The sequence below is a fragment of the Electrophorus electricus genome, chromosome 22, assembly GCF_041902795.1.
Source record: "Electrophorus electricus isolate QZ-2024a chromosome 22, ASM4190279v1, whole genome shotgun sequence".
Taxonomy (NCBI): domain Eukaryota; kingdom Metazoa; phylum Chordata; class Actinopteri; order Gymnotiformes; family Gymnotidae; genus Electrophorus; species Electrophorus electricus.
The window spans coordinates 16,069,647-16,095,842 of record NC_137518.1 but is presented as its reverse complement, the minus strand read 5'-3'; the positions used below and the strand labels follow the sequence as shown (position 1 = coordinate 16,095,842).

At 45.7% G+C, this 26,196-nt stretch overlaps 1 protein-coding gene and 1 long non-coding RNA gene across 7 annotated transcripts in view; one reads left to right on the top strand and one right to left on the bottom strand.

The window, feature by feature from the left end:
- The window catches only part of lrrn2 (leucine rich repeat neuronal 2), a 37,978-nt gene extending 14,399 nt beyond the window's left edge, over positions 1 to 23,579 (top strand). The window contains exons 2-5 of one of the 4 annotated variants that reach the window (XM_035520360.2): positions 10,658 to 10,854; positions 11,010 to 11,448; positions 13,958 to 14,277; positions 19,203 to 23,579. In XM_035520360.2, coding sequence (XP_035376253.1) covers positions 19,643 to 21,814 — 2,172 coding nt within the window. In that variant the 5' untranslated portion in view covers positions 10,658 to 10,854; positions 11,010 to 11,448; positions 13,958 to 14,277; positions 19,203 to 19,642 and the 3' untranslated portion in view covers positions 21,815 to 23,579. The remainder of the gene's footprint in view (positions 1 to 10,657; positions 10,855 to 11,009; positions 11,449 to 13,957; positions 14,278 to 19,202) is intronic. The other 3 variants (XM_035520359.2, XM_035520361.2, XM_027020025.3) reach the window with 3 other exon arrangements.
- Positions 3,044 to 9,239, bottom strand: LOC113583598 (uncharacterized). Of its 3 annotated transcripts, none has more exons than XR_004775365.2 (4): positions 7,390 to 9,239; positions 6,157 to 6,315; positions 5,296 to 5,401; positions 3,044 to 5,193 (listed from the first exon to the last, which is right to left on the bottom strand). It is a non-coding gene; the product is annotated as an uncharacterized LOC113583598 (long non-coding RNA). The 3 variants fall into 3 exon arrangements; XR_014119458.1 differs by having other exon boundaries at positions 6,202 to 6,315; XR_003411319.3 differs by having other exon boundaries at positions 5,296 to 6,315.
- Positions 23,580 to 26,196: the final 2,617 nt, after the last annotated feature.

Genomic DNA, 26,196 nt, shown 5'->3' with positions numbered 1-26,196 from the left:
GCGTTACAACCAGGCCACGGATGGTGCTCAGATCTCCAGCTGCCTCGCTCTCTTGACGACGTAGGACTGACGGCTGACTTTAGGTTCGGGTTCAGGTTCAGTCTCTACTTGGCATTCAGGCTGTATCTGTCTGGCTCAGATAATCTCAGATGTCTCAGATAATCTCAGGTATCTCAGTCTCCTTTCTCTTTCTTCACGGCGGCCCAGACCATGGGTACCAAGAAATCAAAAGTTATCCATTTCCAATTCCAGGGAAACACTACAAATATGGATTCCAGAATGTAACTCTGTAGTGCGAAGCTGTGGTATCCTACCAGGTATTTGAAATAGAAGGATTCAAACATCACCATTCTGCTGAGAGAAGCGATCTTACTAAGCGGGACACACTTCAAGCGCTGAAAAGATACAATGTCATATCTAATTTGTCAAAATTTTATGTTAAGATCATGGATGCGTTACATTGTAATTTCCTCCTGCCAGCCAGTGAAAGGAATCTCATAGCAGTCAGCTGAGAGTGAATGGCTTGCAACAAGGTGAAGGTAGCTAATCCTGCTTTGTGTAATGTCAACCAGGCCACTTCCTTCCTTTTATTTATCTCCTCGGTGGTAAAGCACATGCCATCATCACCAATCTTTACACAGTCGCGGAGACCTCGGTGTGCAGCCAATGGAGACAGATCGTCTTATATGTAGCCAAGGCTGAGAAAGCATAGAAGGAGTAAGATCGATAGATGCATATAGATTAATATCAAAATTACATCAAGTGAGATTTTTGTATATTAGAATGTAGAGGACTTACTTCTGTCATATCATTTCCACCTAAGGGTGTGCAGGTTCAGCCCCTTGCTCTGAGGTTAAACACATCATCTCATCCACCTGCTGTCATTAAGTACTGAACCCCGCTATGACCAATCAGCCAAGCCTTAATCAGTTCCCTGACACAATTTTAGCACATTCGCTTGGTGGCTAAAATCTTTCAAATACTAATCTAAATTTACCTTAATACAGAGCAGTGGACTCAAACAGACGCATACATGCACACACACACACGCTCACATTTCAGAGGTGGAACTCAAGTTCACTATTCTCTAAATATGGAAAGCGAGAGAAGAATAAATAGAGAGGAGAGACAGAAAGGGAGTGAACAGGAGAGAGAGAGAGAGAGAGAGAGAGAGAGAGAGAGAGAGAGAGAGAGAGAAGTTCAGCAGGTCCATGGCTCCGTCGTGCTGCTAATAGCCTCGGCCTCACACAGATAGATGGGTACGGCTGAGCAGTGTGTTTTACTGCCGTCCGGACCCTCTCCCTCTTGCCTGGCTTTTGTTTTGTCGTGAGTGTTTGATTTACCGTCCTGATCCTCATCCTTCCAACCCCTGTTCAACTCCAAGCCTTATCCTTTCATTGCTCTCATCCATCTGTTTCTAACTCACACGCATCACCTCAGATTAAATGCGCCACGCTACGATTACGCGTCTACTCCGACCTTGGAAGCTGAATCCGGACAAATCCTCCATGCGCGGAGGGTTCCTGGAACTGTGTGGATATGAAGCCATTAGGTCACTGTGAAAACAACAAAAGCCTAATGTAGATCGCACAGACAGGCGGACCCAGAGGCGGGCAGACACACACACACACACACACACACCCTCTGAAGTCCAGTGTCCATAAGATGTAAGCACACCTCAGTAAGGCCCAGAGGGTGATAGCAATGGCTGAGTGCCATCTCTAACCTCCTCTCACCTCTCCTTCACCTTGAAGGATGAGATCTCTCAAAGCCCTGCGTCGGCTATTCTGCCGGACGCTAATTGAATTCTGGCCCGGTTAGTCTGACCAGCCAGCACGTCCCGCCAACAGCACTTCGGCCTAAGAGTGATCTCATAGCCTCGGCTACGGCGTGTTCACTACGGCACGTATCCGGTGACATGGTCATTCCAACAGGGCTGCTTTTGTAATTACAAATCTGATGGCCATGCATGAGTTCTCAAACACCTACTGCCATTTCACCACAACATCAAATCAAACTATTCCAACTCTATTTACATGAACTACAAGGACAGAAATCCACAGAATTCAATTATTAGTGTGTGTTTGAAACTACACACACTCACACAGCCCCACACAAAGATGTGCATGTACTTTTCTCCCTTGTTTATATATTCATATTTCGGGGGGTAAATATTTATTTCATCTAGGTTTAGGGTACCGTTCCATCGCTTTGGCATAGCACGCAAAGAGTGTATATTTATCCAACGGCTAATGGAGGCTATAAATCATTTCGTTGATGAAAAGCAATTACGAACAACTGCAAAAGCCGTTTAAGAAGCTTTAAATAGTTCAGAAATCTGGTGACCGTGCTGCACTCAAGTTCATATAATTGAGTTCCGAGGAAGGTGGGAAAGCAATGGTTTTGATACAATGATGTATGGTTGGGCACGTGCCCCTGTGGGACTTCAGGCAGCCACATTACCGGAGGACCCGCGTGCTGCCTCACACTGCGGGAGCCCGAGTGCCTCGCGCGTGGCAGAAGAGCTGCACGCCGGACCGCTGCACGACTGGTGGACGTTTAATTATGCATCGGCTCATTGTATCTCTGGTGAAAAGAAACATCCCAACTTACAACGTGGGTCAAGCCGATGTATAGGTGTAATAATAAAACTAAAGCAAAAATGAAGGAATGAATGAGGGAATGAATGAATGAATGAATGAATGAATATATGTTATGAATAAATGTACTATTGCCATAGACAGTACTTCTCTGGGACAAACTGTGGAAAGAAGCGTGTGCCCTGGCTTGGAGGATTGTGTATTATTTGTAGCGGATAAAACACCACATTTAGAAGTACAAATGCTGGACCAATACCCAGTGGTCGGTTATTAATAACAGCATTTAGGAAGCCCTCACCCCCTCGTTGGTTTATTCAGGAATGACATAGTATCCAGCGGATAAATATATTTGAGGTCATAATCACGTGGCTAATTTCCTGTGGCTAAACATATATGTGGTCATTGACTCTGTTGATATGTGTAATGAACATGCGGAGTCTTGCTTTGAGACTCACCTTACCATGACTGTATTGATTTTTTCCAGCTTAATTCAACAACAAGAGTACAGGACAAGTCGTTTTCTTAAAAAAAAACAACAAAGCAAAACAAAAATCTGTATATAATTACACCTTAGAATAATGGAACAAAGCTATCAGAACCATTTGCAAAAAAAGCTGTCCTCTTATGCACCTCAAGGCTAACTTAGCCTTTTGTCTCATCTGCCTGGCTCATCCCTTGCTGAAAATGGCCAAAGCAAGCAGTGAATTCTTAAAATGCCACACACTGTCAAACATGTCCGAATTACACACGCCAGCAGCATAAGAAATGAACCCAGGAGGTCAAAGCTAATAAGTGCAAGCTCAACTGCTCAAGTGACGTTGTGGGTTTTAGGAGTACTGCAGTCTTTACAATAACAATACAGCACCTTTCTCTCAGCCAGCCATATTATTTACTCTACTTTGATTTGCATCAGTGTGCCCAGCTGAATGTTCTTTGTTTGCAGCCCCCCCCCCTGGTCAAAGAGAGAACACACCACATGCGTTTTCACTATTGTGGAGGTATTGATTTTTGTAAGCAATCTGTGAGCAAACTGGCCCTCCACATTTCTTTCTTTTATATTGTAGCATCAGCGTGGAAGAAAAACCAGACAATGCCATTCTGCTGAAGGAACAGCTCTTTACAATGCAAAGTCTTTGAAAAGACTTACATACACCAAACAAGCAGAAGGGGCAACTACAACAGGGGAAAATGGGGTATGGGTCACTAAAAGTGAAAAGATAGAGCATTTTCACATTAGTCATACTGAAAAAAGTGCAATAAAACTAAACCAAGACATAAACACAATCCAACAATAATAAAACATTGAATTTAAACTACATAAATCTGCAGAGGGGAGCACAGCATTCTGGGAGTCCTTGCTGTGCTCCTTTCCGCTCTCCTATTGGATCACTCCCCACGTCCAGGTGGCCACACAGCATCCTCACTCGGCCCCCCCAAAGGGTGGGTCATCCCGGCAACCCCCACAGCACACGCAGCGTCTGAGGCGCACGGGCGACGTGCCGGTCACCCTGCCGGTCGCCCTACCATCTCTCTGCGGCCGGAGTCTTATCTTCCCTGCCGTCTGGGCCAGTGCAAGTGTTGCACGGTGACTGCTCCTCAGCAGTGGGTGTGTCAAGTCCCCTCGTGGGGCCGCGCCCTTGGTACATCGTCGCCCCGACAGTCCGCTCGGCCTCCTGGCCTGGATCACTCTCTCATGGGGCGAGCTCGTCCCAATGGACCAACGCAGTCCAACTCCCCCCTAGGGTCCCGCTAGACCCAATACACTAGCTCACCCAGGCACTCCCCCACACAACGCAAGAGCTGTTATAGCAGTGCGGCTTATCACTGTCGAGAGCGGCTGTCCCTGGCAGCGCGAGTCGCAGGCTTCGTTTTGGCAAGAGCTGTTCTTCTTCATTCCGCTCTTCCTCCTCGTTCCATGCTGCTGTGATTATTGCGTATGACTTTCTTTGGGGGCACCCGGTAAAAAGGTCACTGAGACAAACCATAATCCATCAGCCTGTTTGCCACACATCTGTCTGCCTTGATGAACCTCCATAGTTAAATGTTACATTTTATTGTAGGTGCAAAGGCCAATACATGCAGGAATGAAAGGGAAAAAATGAGGAAGTGATAAAAAATAAAGCAGGTAACAGACTGAGCATCGCTTCTGGCTTTGGTTATGACAAGCAATCGTAAGACATCTGCTAGACATTTTACAATCTGTTTGCTAGGCGGATTTAATCTGTCCTAATGTCGCAGAACACAGAAATGTTTCCACAGAGGACCGATGCATGGCTTTACCTGTACTGATGGGGGAGCGCACAGACCTGACAGATCTCAGAGGAGATTTTGAGACAGAGCAGCCTAATCCGTGCACACTAGAGCAGCCTAATCCGTGTACATTAGAGCAGCCTAATCTGTCATCTAACGCAACATGAGGACAGTGAATGGAGGTGAATGCAATGCAGAGACATCATCATCTAATAGAGTAACGCACAAGAATCACATAATCCGTAATCCTTAAACGATATCCTCTTTTGGGTTCTGTGAAGCCTTCCTGGAGAGACGCCTCTCCAGCATTGTGTATCTGATTGGGACACTTGCGAGGAGAGAACTGTAGCCAAAAGAGAACCAAGAGAGTTAATGAATACAGGGCTATAGCATGTCATCATAGTGAAATTAAAATGTGTGAATTAAAAAAAATATGAATACTGACCAAGGTGAAAACGAGGAACGTAAGAGCCAGGAGGAGGGAGGAGATCTCCAGTCAAGTTTGGACGGAAGCTCTTGGTGGCTTCCATAGGTGGGAGAAGCCAGCCCCCCTATTGAAAGATGGAGAGACGCAAGAAGAACAGGCAGCAGCAAGGAGGCAGAGGGGTAGGAGGGGCACAGAGGAAAGAAAGGCGGGGTTAGGGAGTATAAACAGGGAGGAGGTGGGAGGAGACTCAGGGGTAGTTTTCTCTCAAATGTACTCCATAGTCCTATTTTACTGGTTATTCCAGTCATTCCATAATTCTGTTTTACTGGGGGCAATGGTGTTCTGCATTGCCTGAATGCCCAGAGGTGGTGGTGGGGGACATATTGCATTCTGGGATCATTGACGCAGTGTTATGTGCCATCATCCTATTGGGTTGCCAGGACAAGGCCAGCCCACACAAAGGCCAGACGGGCATATCTAATAGCCACTCGTCTCCTTTCCCTTCATGGGTCATAAATTGGGTCTCATAATCCGTTATTCCATCTTTCTCAGGGCAGAGCGGCTGCAGTTCGTTCATTAGGAGTCTGCATCAGCCTGGTCAAGTGCATAATGACACCGGCACCCGCTCCCTGCTGCGCATTCAAAACAGTGTTAGATGCCCGTAGGACAAAGGTACAAGAACGTTTGACAGGGAAATCAATTAAACATCCATCCCATTTCCACAGGAAATAATGGATTCCGCATTTGGTACACAGAGTATTAATGAGAATTAAAGATTACAAATTGACAGATTACAAATCGACAGTAAACCCAGCACCTTAGATTAGAGAGATCATATTCATTGCAGTGCATGGCTTTGTTGACATAGCAAATACCCACATGGCACAGGTACACACACACTCTGAGCATGTCCAGCGTCCTCACCCGCCTCTAGTCCAGCCTGGCCTGCTGTTGCTGTGGTAACTCCTTATGGAGCAGCCGGGTCAGGAGCCATGATCTCTCTGAGGCTGACCAAAATAGGAGCACCATAGGAGCACCCTGGCATGCAGAAACAGAAAATATCAAGTAAAGACAGATGGATGGTGTTATGTATGAAACGCACACACATACACACACACACACACACACACACACGCACACACACACCCACCTACTCATCCACAAACACCCACACAAACGCTCACATCCACACCCCACCCTCACCCATGCATACACACACATATACAATGAGAGATTTAAGAGGATATGCAGGCTGGTAAATGGCTGGCTATAGGTCATAGCTCAGCAGCCAGGCATCTGGTTCCCGGTGGCCTGCAGGAAGTTTTAGTTAATCAAAGTTAAACCCCGCCGGTGGGGGCAGCCTCCGTGGCAGGGTGGAGATTGAGCTCAGGGAGAGGCTATAGTGTATCCGTCAGCACATTGGGGAAACCGGGTCATTCATCAGTGGCACTCCGATCGATAGTGCCGGCTCCTGGAAGCACAATCTGATTTTATTACGGAAATGAGAATAAATAAGGAAACAACGCGGCTAAAATAAGGCAGAGCGTGGGGGTGTGGAGTGTGAGGGGGTGTGGGGAGAGAGAGGGTGTGAGGGGGTGAAAAGGGATGTGGGGTGTGAGGGCATTTGGAGTGTGATGTGAGTGGAGCGTGAGGGGGTGTGGAGTGTGAGAGGGTGTGGTGTGTGGGTTTTGAGGGGTAGTGGAGTATGAGGGCATGTGGTGTGTGGAGTGTGAGGGGGCATGGGGTGTGAGGGCATGGAGTGTCAGGGGATGTGGGGTGTGGCGTGTGGAGTGTGAGGGGGTGTGGAGTGTGGGGTGTGGTGTGTGGCATGTGAGGGGATGTGGGGTGTGACAGGGTGTGGTGTGTGGAATGTGATGGGGTGTGGTATAGAGGGATGTGCATCGTTGGGGTTTCATAGACTTGGGTATGTAAGAAAAGCACCGTTTTCTCATACTCCAACATAATACAGAGGTCCACGGTTTTGGGCCGACACAGCACCGGGGGAAGTATGGCTATGGTCCATTTTCATCTTCAGAACACAGTACACAAACAAATCATAACATTAAGGTCGCTTGTACAGGCAGGTCAGGACGAGGGGATGAAAACACTGACCTTACACACATCGCTCTTGAAGACAAGCGTCTGATCTCGCAAAGAATATTGATCGTCTGATCCTGGAGCTGACACTCGTGGGAAGAGCAGATTAATATAATACTGCTTATTCGATCTTCATCTCACCACTGCTAGCATCTTGAAGGCCAGAGCAGAGGAAAACATGGACACCGCACGAGCTTGCCAGAAGGACGCAAAGTGGACGAACACTTTTATGGCGCAACGAAGCTAAGGGACCTGGGTCAGATCGAGCTCTTGCGGTCGTTTTCACTCCTTCAGCATAGATAAAACTTCTATTACACCATGATCACATTGGTAATCGCAGCATCCTCTAAAACGACATTAAATAATTAAAAGTTTTTTAGAGAGTGTCGGTCCGCCCAGCAGGGATCTCCCCTATCAAACGACTTCCGATTTAATCTATATTATCTTCAAAGCACCAGCACTCTAACGGAAATTAATTTAGCTCTAACCTGACAGATGGCTCTGTGTCCTCTTGGAGATGGGGCGATCTTTTCATCCTTGAGGATAAATACCAGTGTAGGACGTTTTACTGTGGGTTTTTTTTATTTTTTATTTATTATTATTTTTTATTTATTTTTTAAAAAACATGCCTGTCCTTGTTCCTCCTAGCTGACACTAGCACTGGCTCATTCCGGGGATGGATGAAGCGGGGCGTGCATTCCACCGCCAGAACATATTGACAATTAAATCATAAATCTGGGATCGCGACACAACCTTTATCTTCGAGGCCCTCCGTCTGAATTTGTTTCGAAAGTCTGACTCCTCAGCTGACAGGAATCTTCCTTCATCCGCAAAGCGAGGCGTACGAATTTCCGACCGTCTTCTGTGCGCTCAAGTCATGTGAGCGCGATTCGGAACCAAAGAACAAGCCGGGCGCCCGGGCAGGGAATGGAGACGGGAGCAAGTCGAGGTGATCAAAAATAAATGAACATGAATATATTATGTGGGAAACGTGCGGAGATCAAAGGGGGAGGATGAGAGAGGTTTCAGGGAGAGAGAGAGAGAGAGAGAGAGAGAGAGAGAGAGAGAGAGAGAGAGAGAGAGAGAGAGAGAGAGAGAGAGAGAGAGAGAGAGAGAGAGAGAGAGAGAGAGAGAGAGAGAGAGCGAGCAGCTAGCAGGCCTTTTGCACATTCATTACCTTTCTGCTGTCCCTAGATGACTGAAATATTAATTTGCTATTCCAAGGTGTGGCTCTGCTGCCAAATGTTCAGGGCTGGGTCTTTGGGGAGACTTTAGCTTCCATAAATATATAAACATGCCCCTGTGACTCGTTAGCCTCAAAGTTAGGTGTCGTTTCCTCGTCTGTCTGGCTGCAAGCCTTAGCTATTAGATTGTATTTTTTTCTTATAGGCATGTACCTGCAAACGCAATACACACGGTTGCACACTAATGCACATGCAATGTTTAGCAGCCAAAGCTATGCAAGTTTGCAGACACAAGAAAGGGCGGTAAGGCAGCATTTCGGCTCGTGTGTTGCTGCTGCAGGTTTTATGCAGATCGGCTCAAATGTGCTGATCTTCGGGCGCTCGAGCCTGTAAATTCTGCACGACTGCGCCAGCATCACTCTCACTTCACCGCGTCCTTTGCAGATTCCACACCATTCACTGCCCGGAGTCTTCCTTCCTCCCTCATCTGCCTCACCCCACACTCCCGACTTCTTTCAGAATTTACGCAGAATCACCACAGGTCTCAGAACAGATGCGCAATGCTGTTGACTTCTTTCTTTTCTTTTTCTTTTTTGTCCAACGTGACCTTGGCAGTGTGCTTGCAAAGGCGGCGTTCTCCCCGGATCACCCCCGCCGCGCGTGATCAACTCTCGTTATGAATATGCATGGCGCACACTGGCCGGTCCCATTTGTAAACAAAGGGACATTGCGTAAGAGCCTGACTTCAGCCAGCACGGCTGCGGTATACGAGGGTGTTGAAGAAGAGAGTAAAAGGGCTGGCCTTCTGGGACGTGAGAGAGAGAGAGAGAGAGAGAGAGAGAGAGAGAGAGAGAGAGAGAGAGAGAGAGAGAGAGAGAGAGAGAGAGAGAGAGAGAGAGGAATGCCTCCTACCTGCCATCGCTTACTACAGGGACTCAGATTGTCAGGGGTGCCTGGGGATTCAGTTTGAGCTTGGGTGAGGCCCTTTAAAATATATAAGAGAGGTGTGTGTGTGTGTGTGTGTGTGTGTGCGCGCGCGCGTACGTACACGCACACGCGCTTAGGCAGCTTTGTGGAACGAGGCAGGATGAAGTGTGTTCTTCACCCAAGTGGGCCGGCATTCCTGACTCCGTGTATCCATCACGGCTGGCGTGTTGGGGAGCAGAGTTAAAGGCCACAGCAGGGGCGAGGCGAGGCGGTGGACGGGCAACAGGAACTTTCTCCTGCGCGCCCAGATTCCATCTAAAGAGCCAACGGAGAGCGCTCGTCTTCCCGTCACTGTTCCGGTGCCAGGCAGCGGCCGTGGGAAGAACCTCAGCACAACAGGAAACGAAGTGGCAGACCCAAGGGCAGATAGCCCCCCCCGTAGCAGAGAGGAAGGCTGTAGGTGCCAGCTGGTTTGGCAAGGCTGCTTTAGGTGATAAGTGACTGTGCTGTGGGATGCGTTTTAGGCTGCCGTGAGTCAGGGGAGGGATACGCATGTGGAGGGGAAATATGTCACGGTGTACCCATTCCTGCCATGCACATGCACACTCCAAACTGCTGTCACTGGGAAAGAGGAGTTGTTTTGCCCAGAGCTTATCTTGTCCTTATCTTGTCCTCCTCTTCCACCGTGAGCCGTCGGCAGACTCCCGTCTACAGCACATACCAGTTCGTGTTTTTTTTCTTTTTTCCAAACAGCCTGATCCACTTCTTAGCTAAGAGAAGTGTTGTGCTTTAGTCATAGATTTAAGACCCTACTGCAACACACAGTGTTCAGTGAGTCAAACTGAACTGGAAATGTGTTGTTTATTGTTTGTTTTGGTTTTTTTTTTTTTACCGTAGGTGACATTATCCAATTATATTTATCTTGCCAATTAACAGAACATAAAAGTATACTGCAAGCCAATGCTAACTGTGACAAGTACCTGCTAGTCATAATTTAATGACACCATTAAATAAAACACACATGTTGTATGTCATCGTGACATACGGCTTAACCGCTGTCGACGTTAGCCGTGTTTTCCCTTTGGCCCGTTGTTTTTAACCTCGACATGTCCAGTGACGTGCAGCGAGCAGGGCAGTGGACACTTGTACTGGACACGGTCTCGTGCTTTCAGACACAAGGCTGCGATGGACGCACAGTTCCAGACCCGCCGTGACACTCGGGTGTCCTCCACAGCGGAGGCGTTCCGTCTCCTTCTCCGCACCCCAGTTCCCTCTGGTGGTAATCTGATCGAGCTTCTCCTGAGTTAATGAAGAATGGCCATTGCTGGGAGAAAAGATGCCGGAGATGGCACAGACAGGCCCGGAGATGGTAGGTAGTCCACAAGGGAGTAGAGACTGACATTGATGCTTAAAGCCTTGTGTTAATGAAGATGAATACTGGGTCCACAGGCAAGTCTCCGTCAATATTATTGAGGGCGGTATGATAGAAGGTCACTCTCAATATGAGTCCCTCTCCCTCCGCAGTGAGCCGTTCCACCAGCATCGAGCAGACTTGGAAGTCTCGGCCGCCACCACTAGTTCCAAGGGAAGTTTGATGACATCTTTATCTTTCTCTCTCTCTCTCTCTCTCTCTCTCTCTCTCTCTCTCTCTCTCTCTCTCTCTCTCACTCTTAACAAATAGTTTGTAAGGAACCTAGCTAATGAAAGGGACCCGGCTAATGAAAGTGTCAGCCATTGGAGAACACTGGTAATGGCAGCATTTAGCAAGGCTGTCTTACACTGTAGCGTGTTGGGTTATATCTGCCACGTAACTTGTTTGCGGCTAATTTGCCGCCTTCTTTCCACAAGAGATGGATGTTGGCCATTCTCTGCTCGCTGACATTCACACAGGACTGAACCGAAAGAGAGGGGCCAAGCCAAAATGTTTTGAGATTATGGAACCCCATGAGAAACATTTGAGCAGGTACAGTGTCTTTTACTCTCAGTGACCGTGTGAGCACTTGCTGTCTCCCTGTCGTGGTCCTAATGTCCCCTGGTGCACGTTCGGCATGACGCTTGGTGTCTCTAAATTAACGACCCGAACACGACTGTAATACACCGCTGGCGAATGGCAGAATCATGCGTAGCCTTGACAGACAGGAAAAAAGTACAAGAAAGAAAGGAAAAAAAGTTGAAAAAGAAGCAAAAATACTGCCGACTGCAAAAACACATGGTGAGGAAAAAAACCCCAAGATCCTCTGGGAGAAAAGAGGCATTAAAAAAGGTGTAATTATCAGTGTCGCAGGGCCACGGGGCAAAAGGATCTGAATGTTCAAAATGAACAAAGGATTATTCCACAAACGAAAACGTGTGTGTTTATAGAAATTGCCAAATCCAATTATTTCTTGTTAGAGAATATCAACACATGAGGGAAAAAAAACCTGTCTGGACTGCAAAGAGCAATAGAATTCAGACTCCGGGTCTTTAGGAAAACTGGGCTTCATTAATTTACTCGTTTGAGATTTAAGAAGTGACAACTACCACTGAATCCAAACTGCCTGTCACCTTGATCAGCGTCTCTTTGAACCACGGGAGTGGAATTGCAGCGAGGCATGATCAGAACACACCGCCACGCCAACCTCGGGTTACACACTGCGTCCCGGGCTTGAGGGTTAAAAGGAGAAGAGGCCCCTTTGATGAGCTGAATGCCACAGCCTGTCTGCATCTCATTTCGTGATTCATGCCTTGGTTTCATGCTCAGTTACTTGCAATACCGCTGATGAGTGAGAGGTTGAACTGTCAGTCTCCAGTCGTCCAGCTTGCTGTAACAGAGCGTGAAATTCTTATTTAATATAATTATGTTTTATATATGCAGACCTAAACTGGTTGGGCTAAACGGTTTGACCTCTAGGGAGTCTGCAAGTGCTGCGTGTTGCTCCTGCTTTGTCCTGGCTTGTCTTGTTTTTTCCTGTTTTGTCCTGCTTTGTTCTGGTTTGGTCATTACTAGTGTGTTACTCTGTATCAAAGAAGAGAAAATATTGCATCATGTTACATAATTCCTCTTTCACTGTGAACTGGCATGGCAGGAAAAGTTAAAACAGAAATCCATTTAGCCATATGGCAACTCATAGGCTGTGTGTGTGTGTGTGTGTGTGTGTGTGTGTGTGTGTGAGATAGAGTGTGAGTGTGTAAGAACAGCAGAGCTCTCTCAACTTTCACACTGACCTTGTGAAACACGGAGGCAGATCTCCATGGCAACTCTGCAGCAACCACCGCAATAGCTCCTTCCAAGGAATAAATGACAGTGGCTATGCAGAGGATCAGTGGGAGAGACACACACACACACACACACACTCACACACACTCACACACACTCACACACACACACACACACACACACACACTCACACACTCACACACACACGCACACTCACACACACTCACACACACTCACACACACTCACACACACACACACACTCACACACACACACTCACACACACACACACACACACACACACACACACACACACACACACACACACACACACACAAGACAGAAAACAAGAGCGAGATCACAACTTATTTTTAGTGTTATGATTAAATGCTTTTAAACAACAAATGACAAACTGCTAATGCCGGTGATTGCGTCGCAGTATAAGTGGCGAGGGCCACATATAATCCCTGGCCCCTTTTTTCCCCTCCCTGACAAACTGCCATCAATTCCCTGTGTGCGTGTGCTGCAGGACCCATCCAATTATTATAAAGGTCAATATTCTTTGAGAAGGTGAACGTAATATACGGAACTCTCCGGAGACCCGAGCACAGAGAGTGCAGCGGCAGCCGGGACAAAATGAATAGCTAATCAGTCTGATACAATGAGTTAAAGTTCATATCTATCAGAAGGGCTCGGCGCCGAGACCTCTGAGAAGTTCTACATATGCCGAAAGAATGGAGGACATTTATGGATGAATATGGTGTAATCAGAGCATTCAGCGACACTGGCTGTGTGTCACTTGCCAAACATCCTGCTATTGTGTCATTTTAGCAAATTAAAAGTGTCTTCTTGCGTAAGAGGGAGAGTCTTTTGTGTCTCGTTGCTTAGCACTCAGAAGCAGCCATTAGATGGAGCCAGTGAACCACTGACTCCACACTTCAGAATGAAAGAAAAATAAGTCATTATACCCTTGCAAAACAAACCAGTTCAAGATATGGACATTAAAATGTTGGATATGTGGTAAAGGTTGGGCTTCAGTGATGGACCAGTATTCAGTTGTGACTTCTGTGTGCTCCTTAAAATATACACTGGAAAATCTATTGCAATGAGGACTTTAATAATGTATATACCTTATCAGATGAGAAAAACTGCTAGACAGATCAAGATGTGCCGTGCAGGGTTTAGGGATGAGTTAAGACTTTGATAAAGAGAGGCATTCAGAAGCCTGAGAGCAGAGGGCTTGCTCAGATTTACACGCTGTCCCTGGTCTAACGCAGGACCAAGCCTCGTGTGTCCCCAGAGGCTTTTAAGGACCGAGAGAGTGGCGGTGTTCCAGGTCCCGGAATACAGAAGGAATACAGAAAAAAAAAAACTTGGGCGGAGGAGGAAGGACACAACCCAAAATAAGACGGACTGAAAGGGAAAGTCTTCCCCCTTTTCCCTGGCGGCTCTGACGCAGGTCGGCTGACGTAAACGGTCGTGTAGAAACGGCAGATGAAGCCCAGCTCTGGGCTGTCATAGCGGAGTCCTCCAGCCCCCCGACCCTCTTCTGAGGGAGCTCACCTCAACCAGGTGCCATAAGGACCTTCTCGCCAGGGTATGTTGACCTCTTTTGATGGGTAAAGAATATTCAGTTAACTCTATGCTGTTAGAGCTCCAGGTGCTGTGGGCTCTTTAATATTCAAGTGGTGTCTCCTTTGTCTCAAGGGTTGTGTGTGTGTGTGTGGGGGGGGGGTCTAAAAGGGCTAAAAGGGCTCCAACCTCTGGCCAGAAACATGCTTAGGTTTGTTTGTGTGTGTGTGTGTGTGTGTGTGTGTGGTCTAGAGCTGCAGCAACTGTACAGCAAAAAAAAAAAAAAAAAAAGCACACAGATGGAAAAAGGTCTGTCTGCAAGTTGTCCGTCCAGCAAGGAGGGAAATTCAGGGCAACTTTGCCGGTTACGAGTGCTGAAAGAGAGGCCAGCTCACACCTGTTTGATAGCCCATCAGGCCTGCCTCCGTGCACCCTGGGTAAAGCCAGGGTAAGTGCACATCCACTCTGAGCGCAGGGGGATCAGACAGGAGCCCATGGAAGCAGAACGGGGGGCGCAGGGGGAACAGAGTAGCAGGAAGTGCGGGCCCGCCTGTCTCGGGCTGGCGCCGGGGTCGGCACAAAATCAATCAGCCGGGTCACAAATGAGCATGCGAGCCAGACAGTCGGAACACCTGGGGAGGTGACATCCATTGAGTTCGGCCAGAGAGTGGAGTGAAAGAAAAACAACAACACCAACATCAATATCTACACTTGCTGCATCACTACTTGGTGATATAATGGGTATCGTTATTGATTCAACATACGCAGGTGTTTTTTGGATGAAGGGTGAGAATGTGGCTACATTAGAAAAGCAACAGGCTTTCCTAACAGAGGGAACACTGCATTTTAAGCTATTTATATTATTTAAAAAATTGTATTTTTTCCATTAATGATGGCCTGCACATTTGAGCATTATTGTGGTTCTACAAGCCGAGTACCACACATGCACCTAGTACCATACACACAGCTGGTACTATACACAGACCTGATACCACAAACACACACCTGGTACCACACAATCCTTTTTTCTAAGTAGAAAGAGGGCTGATAAACTCCTTTTATTCCAAAACCATAACAATTTATGCTTCCCATATTGATTCAAACCTTTCCTTTTATTTAATAAGCTGGTCACACTTCATGAAATATGAATACCAGTCAATTCATCTCTCCAGTAAAATATGAATCACGATATGCTTTTCCCACTGAAAAGTGCCTCTTAGAGGTAAACAAAAGAACAGAAGCTATATGGTAATATGCTATGATTATGGCAGGGATAACTCACTCAGTAATAAAATAAACTAAGAGAAGTTGGAATTAGCTTTTTCTTCAGTACCCACCAAAGAGTTCAAAGAGGTTTTATTGTCATTTCAGCTATATACAAGTACACAACAAAAACGAGACAATGTTCCTCCAGGACCATGGTGCAACACAAAAACAACAGTGCAACAGACAAAATGCAAATAGTGCAAAATGTCATTAATTAAACAATAATAAATACAGGACAGGACAAATACAAAATGAGTAGACAGTGCAATTATTTAATACAGTACACAGTACTGAGCATATGTAAAGCAAGTTGTGCATAGCAATCAGTGACATGCTACCCTGAACATAGCAGTCACCGGTAGCAGCCAGAACAGAGTAAATAAAATTCTACTCAGGTTCTGCTGAACCAGCAGTCATTCCCTGGTGTGTGCATCCCAAATGAATAACTTGTTCTTATTCAAAGAGACTCGCAAATGTGTGTCAGATGCCCATGTGCAAACAGACCAGCTTTCTACTCCACTCGCCATTAAGCTCAGCGTCAGGGTGACGAGGGGTCGGGTAGTAGAGAAATAACGGCGTCCTGAAGTGGTTCGCTCACCTCCATGGTCAGGGATCGGGGCGCCGGCACACGCAAGGCCGCTGGGAAAACCAACAGAGGCGAATTCAACAAGTCCCGCTGATCCGCAAAGTGATGCCTGAACAGGCTGATGTTTTGACACGGGAACCCAGCGTTCTTTCACCTTCTTTTTTTTTTTTTTGTTCCACAGAGCAATATCAATAATTAGCTGGGATTGTAGCTACGAGAAACCCCTCCAGACAGAAACATGCCCATTACAAGGAAATAATGTCAGCGGAAAGAATAACATGTTTATGACTCTTCTGCTTCATATGATTAATTACACAAGCTTGATTACATCCAGTGGTGTTCATTAAATAGATTTCATATCTCTAAAGTGCTTGGTATAAGTGAATAAAAAATTACAATATAGCGGCGTATTGCCTCTGTTTATCTCTGGGATTATGATAATTATAGCAGCATCCATGGGAGGACGAGGCAACCATAAAGCGACGCTCCTTCGAACCCTTGAAAGTATTGTTTGATCTCCTGTTGGCGTACGGTCCAAGGCCTGTAATCGTCTGTCTCTCTATTATAGCCGCTGTCTACGTGGGGAGAATGGAGCAGTTCACACGCCACGCTGTTGACAAAAGGCACCTTTTATGGACAGAAGGCTTGCATGGCTATTATGCTTCTCTGGAGCCTCCGTAGCCATCAGCGATAATCTCGAATGAAAATCTTTCATTCCCCCTGTCTCTCTGCCGTCTCGGGGAGATCGCAGTTTGATCTATACCCAGCTCATAACCTTTCCTGCTCCTCCTGTGGCTATTTAGGCCTTTTGTCTCCCATGGTCCATCTGTCACCAATGCCCTGGACGGTGAAATAAAAACAAAACAAAAAAACAGGTGTTGGCCTGGGATTCTGCACCAGTGCACTCGGGAGAGGCCACGTGCCGGCTGCAGCCTTAATCGTCCCACATGTGGGAGTTTAGCAGGTCTTTTGCTGTCAAGCATGGAGAGAAAGAAGAGCAACAGACAGGACTCCACAGTGGCTTGGGCTGACCACGAGAGACGCACGTTCACCTCGGGGCACCTTGAAGCTATTTCTGCAAGCCATCACTGAATAGCACATAAGTGCACGGAGCAGCAAATGATATGTGTCAGCCTATGAGAGTCAGCCACAGAGCCATTATAAAGCCATTATGCTTGGCAGTAGGTGAGAGCCTGTTTATCTAGTGATGACAGATATAGATCAGCATGAGGTGCGCTACTCTAGGGCTAGCTGAAGGGGGCGCAGCTGCACAGACCCACAGTCGGGAACAGCTGTCTCAATGAAAAAAAAGAAATTCGGGGCACTTGCTATGACCCCCCGCAAACCTGTGCCATTCTCCCAGTCCCAATTTAGACAGCGTTTTCCTGTCTGTTCTGTAAAGAGACAGACAGCAACAGGAAAATCAGAACAGGCACGGGTGGCGAACACATCACTGAGGACGCAGGAGGCGGGGTGGGGTGGTCCGCAATCCGCTTCACGTTAAAGCCGCTCACAGCCCCCTGTTAGGGCACCAGGGGAACGGGAGTGGGGGATCTGGCGGAGTTGCCACAGGGATGCTGAAACTTTGCAAAGAAGCTGTGAGGCACGGCGCACGCTCCCACGGCTGGAAGGAGAGAGCCATGAGACACGTGTGCACAGACGCGCCGGAAACTCAAGATCGCTCCGCCACTCCGCGCACGAGTGCTTGTCTGCACACGTGAGGAGGAGGAGCAGAAGGCGCGGTCTCTAAGACGTCAAGCATCTCAGGCATCTCCCTGGTGCACTTGAGACAGGAGACAGTGAGAACATTAGTTCTAATTGGGCATTCAGAAGGATGGATTTGCAAGACAGGAGGAGAGAGAGAATGCGAAGGGGTGGATGCAGCACCGAGAGGAAGAAGGAAGTGTTACTGATCTGCCGTTTCGTTTTAGTGCGATGTGAAGCCTGAGCAGCTAAGAGTGGAAATAGGGTAGACAATCTCTGGGAGAAGAAACCATGCAGCAAACTGAGGTAGTGAACTGCTTTTATGTTAAACAGTGTATTTTTATTCTAGAAGAACCGAAAAAGAACCACGGCCATGTATTTTGCTTAGAGAGTTATATTCTAAAAATATAACTGGGTGCAGTTCTATACTATCTATTAAAAAGTTACATAATTTAACATACTGTATGTATTTGTGTATGGTCGGCGTACAATGAATAATTATGGAAATGAAGACTTTTAACTATATGCTAATACCACACCACTACAACAGCAACCGTATGGCACAGATTGTGTACTGTAATAAATAATGCTGACTGTAAGAACTAGTGACTGTGTGTTGAAGCAAACTGCTCAGATGATAAATACTTCTTATTCAGGACTGTGAGTTAATTTTGTAAAGCATATTGCTGTTCTGAACTTGAGGCTGACAGCTAAACCGGAGCATCAAGATTTAAAATGCGTTTGAACACACTGTCTTCTTTCCTTTATATTTTATTTTGTGCTCTTTTTTTGCCTAATCTATCCAAGAACATGCCACAAAAGCTGCTTGAGGAAGAATAATGCAAAGGACTTAGTAATTAGCCCAGCAAAGTCTTGAATTACACCCGTTCACTTTTACCTTCCATTTACTTCAAATTTCCATAGTATTCGTCTTCCAGTGGTGATGAGAAACACAGTCATGTTTAGCTTTGTAGTCCAAGAACCCGTGTTGAGGTCCTGTTTTTACAGAGAGTGAAATATACAGGCTGTAAATTATACAAGGTGTCACTAACAGAAATACATCTATGTATTAGATAATCTTAATTTCCCAATGAATGTTATGGGATGTGATGGGATATGATGGGATGTCAACAAAAAAAAAGGTGTTACCTAACAAAACACCACTTTCACTGTCTTTTCCAAACATGTAACATCCAATTTTAGCCAGCATGTCCTCGGAAAAAGCATTTGAGAATATGACAAATTAAATTATTTGTGTATAACAAAAATGACTAGTAATTCCACATCAGGTCATGAACAATACAGTGTTTAGAACTGAAATGTAGATGTATGAATCAGGACACACGGCGTGTTTGCAGTGTCCTGACTGAGTGTCCTATTTTTGTCTCTTTCAGGTATGTCTCTGATGTAATCTGGAACGCCTCTCTATTGTACCAGGATGTAAGATTCATGGACTGAGCACACAACCAAAACCATCCCAGAGTGCTACACTTCAAGGACATCAAAGCAAGAACTTCTTGTTTCTTTCAAGTCATTCTTTTTGACAAGTCCAGAAGAGTGGGAAAGATGAAACAGAGGAAACTTACATTTGGTGACAACTTATTTGCAAAATTCAATAAGTGAACTTTGGGGACTTTTGTCACATGGACAGATAAGTGCGAGGCTGCTATATATACATATATATACATATATATACATATATATATACATATATATACATATATGTATATGTGTATATATGTATATGTATATATATATGTATATATATATATATAAACCCACAGGAGCCAACGGCTCCTACACACAGTGATAGCGTAATTAATTAACCTGAGCAATGAAAATGAAAGAGATTACAATGGTTTTCATGCATATTCATCTCCTCTTTGGAGTTGCTGGCTCTCTTGTTATTCACTCCATGCCATGGAGGGTACCCTGCCCTCACCAGTGTGTGTGTCAAATCAAGCCCTGGTACTCGCCTCAATCAGTGTACAGAGAGGCTCCTACAGTTGACTGCAATGATCTGCTGCTGACGCAGCTACCCACCGCCCTCCCTACAGAGACTCAGACTCTAAGGCTGCAGAGTAACCTCATCAGCTCAGTGGACAAGAACGAACTCCAGGGTCTTGCAAATCTGACTGAGTTGGATCTCTCGCACAACAGTTTCATCAGTACCCATAACCTAAGAATCACTGACCTGCCAACTCTTCTCAGCCTTCACATGGAGGAAAATCAGCTAAGACGCTTGCCTGAAGCTGCTTTCTCTGGCCTACCCAGCCTTCAGGAGTTGTATCTCAATCACAACCGAATTAGGAGCGTCTCTCCTGGAGCTTTCAAAGGTTTAAATAATCTTCTGAGACTTCATCTCAACTCTAATCATCTTGTGATAGTTGACAGGCGCTGGTTCCATGCTCTGCCTCAATTGGAAGTCCTCATGATCGGAGGAAATCCAGTGGACACAATCCAAGATCTCAATTTCAAACCTCTGGGATCTTTGCGTAGCCTGGTCCTGGCAGGCATGGGCTTGCGTGAGATCTCAGAACGAGCTCTAGAGGGGCTTCTGAACTTGGAGAGCATTAGCTTCTATGACAACCACCTGACCAAAGTTCCAAAAGAGGCACTGCAGAAACTGCCAGGCCTAAAATTCCTGGACCTGAACAAGAATCCAATCCAACTGGTGCAGAGAGGAGACTTCAGGGACATGCTTCACCTGAAGGAGCTTGGTTTAAACAACATGGAGGAGTTGGTCTCCATTGAGCAATCAGCAATGGAAAACCTGCCTGAGCTTACCAAGCTGGAAATTACCAACAATCCACGACTGTCATACATCCACCCTCAGGCTTTCCGGAAGCTTCCAAGTATGGAAAGTCTGATGCTCAATAGTAATGCATTGAGTGCACTGCATCGCCAGACTGTGCAGTCTCTGCCAAGCTTACAAGAGATCAGCCTACACACCAACCCGATTCGCTGTGACTGCCTCATTCGCTGGGTTGGAGCAGAGGGTGACAAACCGGTCCGCTTCATTGAACCTCAGTCTACATTCTGCTCAGAGCCCCCCGAATTAAAAGCCAGGAAAGTGAAAGAAGTCTCCTTTAGAGAGATGGCAGATAGCTGCTTGCCTTTGATTGCCCCAAGCATGTTTCCATCGTACATTCAAGTCAAACATGGGGATAACATAGCTCTACACTGCCGTGCACTGGCAGAACCAGAGCCACGAATCTACTGGGTGATTCCAAAGGGTTTGAAGTTAACTCACTCCGTTAGCTTTGGACGATACCAGCTTCTAACAGAAGGCACTCTGGAGATTTTTGGGGTCACTCCAGAGGAGGCCGGGTTTTACACTTGTGTTGCACAGAACCTGGTTGGGGCAGACACGAGGAGCTTGACACTAAAAGTGGAAGGAGCAAGCAGGGTTCACACGACAAGTCCTCAAAGAAGCGGAGACAACCTTGCGGTGCGAGATATCAAAGAGCGATATGCACTGCTCAGTTGGCAGGCTGGCCACAACGTTCCTGCTGCCCGGCTCTCTTGGATGGCCAACAGCAGCCTGGAAGGTCATCACAGGCATAGCATTCGAATACTGGCTGGCACTAGGGGCTTCAACCTCACGCGTCTCCAACCCGGAACCCATTACAACGTTTGTCTGCATATGGGGCCAAACGACACCTCCTGTGTCCATCTCAGGACTAAGGAGGTGCTCTCGCCAGCTCCTTCGCCAGACCTAACTCCCGCAGTCCTCCTGGCTGTGGCAGCTCTGCTCCTCCTTCTGGTGGCCAGGGCTTGTCAAGGGGGAACGGCGCTCAACTGGAAAGTGCAGGCACTGGAGTTGGAGAAACCTCCTACCTGCATGTTGACCAAGGAGACAAAGGCATTCATGGATCCAGCAGGGCCTCTGAAGAAGCCAGTTCAGCAGAATGGAAATAAAACGTTGTCAGAGCACTGTGGAAAGGAGGTCGGTAATGCTCAGGTGTGCCACGATGCACAGGAGCCAACAAAAGAAGCATGTTGAGAGCCCACAGCTGCGCAAAGAGGACGTGTCACTGAAACCATATAAGCTTTGTAAAGCTACTCACAGTACAGTTCCCAGACAGTCACAACTAACAGCCAACTGCAACTTTACTTGCCAGATCTGCATTACAAAGAGATTGTTCAAGTTATAAGTGCAGTGATGTAATAACAGAGATTTCATTTTTATTTATTTTATAATGAAAATGATCCAGTACATACAGTACATATATGTATATTGAAAGCATTTGTTCATGTATTCACATACAGCATACACAGGAAGTTGAAGGAATAGTGGCAGATGTAAGAGAATTATTATTGATTCTGTTTGTAAGCAACTTTATAACACTGTAATGACAACAGAGCTGAGGGTTGCCAGATAATGTGAAGTACTTATATGTTTTTCATACTGGTATAGAGACTTGGCAGACGGGCAAACAATTCAGTGGAAGACATTCCAAGACTCAACTTTGTGGCAAAAGGTGAGGAAAGAGAGATAAAATAGAATGCTCTCCAGGTTAAAGACTAAATATCACTTTTATATTTTTAAAAAGATATGATATAGATCTATTTGAGAATGAAGATGATGTCTAAAAGTAGGCACTGAAAGAACACACAAAAGAAAGAAAGGTATTTTTAATAACCACACATCCAGTATTTCTTTTTGATAAAAATGGGCTAAATTGAGCACAGAACGGGAAGGTCCAGATCTCTCGAGAGGTTGATTCATTTCAGAAAAGAATGTATGCAAGGCCAGCAGGCCGGAGTGACCTCTCCTCCATAATCCACGCATCTGTACATTTGACAGACTCACACACACACACCTGTGGGTTAATTATAGCTCTGCTCAGGTGGAGATCCCGTCTTTCTTTGTATTCCAAACAAACAAACAAACAAACAAACAAACAACAACAAGAAACAGCTCTGCCAAAAGACTGATTGGCAGCTGACCTCCAGCCTTGGCTCAATGTGCCTGTCCGAACTTCGGTTCAACGTGGGACACAAAAGTGAAAGAGTCTGTGGAAGAAGAGTGAGGAGCATCTGCGGACTCGTGCATGGGCACCGACTCGTCCCGGTTCCAGCACTGCAGGTCCACGAATAGTCAGTGCAGAAATGCTCTCCTTCTCATGTCCTGTTCTCTGGGGGTAAAAAAAAAAGTTTTCCTTCTTTCTCAAAAGTGGAAAGATAGACATTAACCTGCCACACAGCTAACTGGGACACACTCGACGGAAAGATAATTCCAACACTTCTCTGTGTAAAAAGGAGGAGACTGAATACAAATGTTTTGTTTTTTTTCCTTAAGAGCTTGTCAGGTGACTTTATTCAGTGCACAGCACTGAGCATTCATCAAACTAGGGGACTCCTCACTAGTGAGTGACGTGCACGGCAGGAAGGTGAGAAAGTCCCTCGTTTGCTAACTGTCCGGGCACTGAGGATCACGAGCCCCGCTCCTATCACTTCTCGAGTGTGGGAAACCACCATTTTCTACAGTACGTCATTTATGGTAATCCTGCATTTGTTTGAGTTTTGTCAGTTTGTGGTCGATGTGCCCCCCTTGTTTCGCACTCTAACTGTCTCCGCTGCTAGCATTCCTTTCCATTTGATATCATGTGTTGGCTACTGATTCTTTTCTATCATGTCAAAGCTGTACATACAGTAAATCTACCGGCATTTCTTATTCAGTGCTCCACTTCACTTTCAGAAATAATTTAGATGATTGTGTGTTAAATTCTATTTTGAGGTATCATTAAATCATTTTGGACTGATAATTGGCTTGGTTCATTGGTGAGCTTTGACATGGCGGATTATACTGCAACTCAGAACAGGTGGAACATTTAAATGATGCTTAAGCGCTAAGCATATTTAAAGGGACTTGGGCCACATTTTCTCATCATTATGTTTCATGAGCTTCACATGGCTTAAGTCCACAAGAGGTATAATTTCACAGCACTACTGATGCACCTGCAGCAATTCTACTCCTAATTATAATGAGCATAAATATTCATCTCGCCGAAGCTGACTTAACGCAGAAAGGAGCCGCTCTACTTCCTGGAGGTTTGTGGAGACGCTCAGAGCTCCTCCGAATCTCAGAGTGAACAGCCGAGGGCAAGTGGCGCTCGGTCGTCCCAGCAGCGAACAACCGTCCCTCCGCTATCCCAGAGTTCTCACAGCCTCCAGCTCCTACAAAATGAACCCCGATTAAAGGGATCGCATTTCCTAAAAATGGCAACTTCGGAAGAGTGATTAATGTACGTGAGGAAAAAGGTTGAGAAGGAAAGTGAATGAGAGAAGGGGAGGGGGAGTATTTTCCCAAATCATCCTACTGCCTTCAGGGCCTGGTGAATTTAACCTGTTGCTTTTTCTGGCATTACGCAAATGACAAATATTATCGTACAGAAGAAGGTTGTGTGTTAAGAACACAGATACCAGTTGACTTTAGAGTAAAAAGCATACGATGCATATGTCTCCTTACATCCTTGTCTACAACATCCGCTAACAGAGCAAGGACAGACAGTGTCAGAGATGAGGAGCCCCAGTCTTACACAACTCCCTGAGTGCACAGCTAGTGTTCATCTCCACATCACAGCTCAAGGACATATATTTAGGTTAAATAAGGGAGGGGAGCGGTGTAGTTGAAGTTAATTTAAGCCTGTCCTTTATAACATGTGGAAGTTGTTCTGGTTTTAATACCATTGTTGTAATGAACATGGTCCCTGAATATTTTATGTATTTAATGATGCCTGAAAGTTAAACCAGTTTTGCTTCATCTTGTAACTCATGTACAAGAAATGTGAAGGACAAAAATAGATAAATAGTTTACAACTACTATGTTCCCACAATACAGACACACACACAGCCACATGAAAAAGTTGAACCCTTTGGAACTATCGAGATTTCTGCATGAATGGTACTGAAAATGTGGTCTTATCATCGTTTGAGATACAATAACAACTAAAGAGTCAACCAAACTCACATGTGATATGTGTAATAAGAATCAGCACTACTGCATATGCACAATACAAACTTTGCAGTGATCCGAGGGTTTGAGAGCATCACGTCTTGAGCAATGTGGATGGATGGTTGCTTCATGCGTAAAGCTTGTGTGGTAAAAATAATACAAAAAGCTCAAAAACAAGCCTTATTTTCCCTAGAAAAAAACAAGACAGTTAATAATGATACTAAAAAAAAAGCATCTGATACATTGCCCCTCCCCCTGGGATATGATACCCGTAGGGAAATGATTTCAGTGTGCATTAGTGCCTTCTTAACATTCTTCATATTCAATAATATTGAAAACTATTTGGTCACCGATGTCATGACAGGGCATTTTCATATCATTCCTTCGGCACTGTTACCCCAGGGCTCATGGGCTCTTTTTTAAGGATTACCTTTTGAGGATCCTCTTTAAAGAAGTCAGTTTGCTAGAGGTTCATATGCTTTTATCATCAGTCATATGGATATGCTTAAATCATATCTTCAATAAAGATGCAAAAATGTAATGTGCTCTGTGTGTTGTTTCTTAAATAGGACTATTTTTTTTATTCATTATAATGACTTAGAGGAAGATCAGATTACATCATGCAGAAATACTGGTTATTCAAAAGGGTTCAGAAAGTGTATTGATTTATTAATTTATTTGGCGGCTCTATGCACATAAGCCATCTGTGAGACAAAAACCAGCGTCACGCAAAAAACTACACCACCAATTTGAATATGGAGCAAAACAAAACTCCTATATACTGTGAATTATGTGGGCCTTTCAGCAGAAAGCATTAATTATGCAGAATTAGTTCTGAGTGCCTGTGTTATGCAGGATCAAAGTGGTGGGCACTTTGTTTATCGACACCTGTACATCCACTCATTCATGCCATTTTTCAGTCAGCCAATCATCTGGCAGGAGGGTAATACGTAAAATGACACGGACAGATGAGCTTCAGGAAATATTCACATCAAACCGCCGTTGGTGCCAGATGGGCCGGTTTGGGCATTTGAGCATTTGATTTGAGTTCTGCTGGGATGTGTCATGCACCATTATGGCTACAACTTACAGAAAATACAATTTTCGTAAATATATTTACAATTTGCAGTTCACAGTTTGTCTTATAATGGCTACACCCAGCATGACAATGCACTGCATAACAAAGCACGAGTCATTTTAAACAGGATCCATCACCATGACAATGCAGTGCATACCAAAGCACGAGTCATTTTAAACAGGATCCAGCACCATGACAATGCAGTGTTGTACAGTGTCCTCACCAGGCAACAGATCTGGATCCAGCAAGGGCGTCTTTGGGATGTGGCAGTACAGAAGATTCACAGCAATGATGGGACACGGCGTCAACACCATCCAGGATATCAGTGGAGTTTTTCCCAACACTTTTG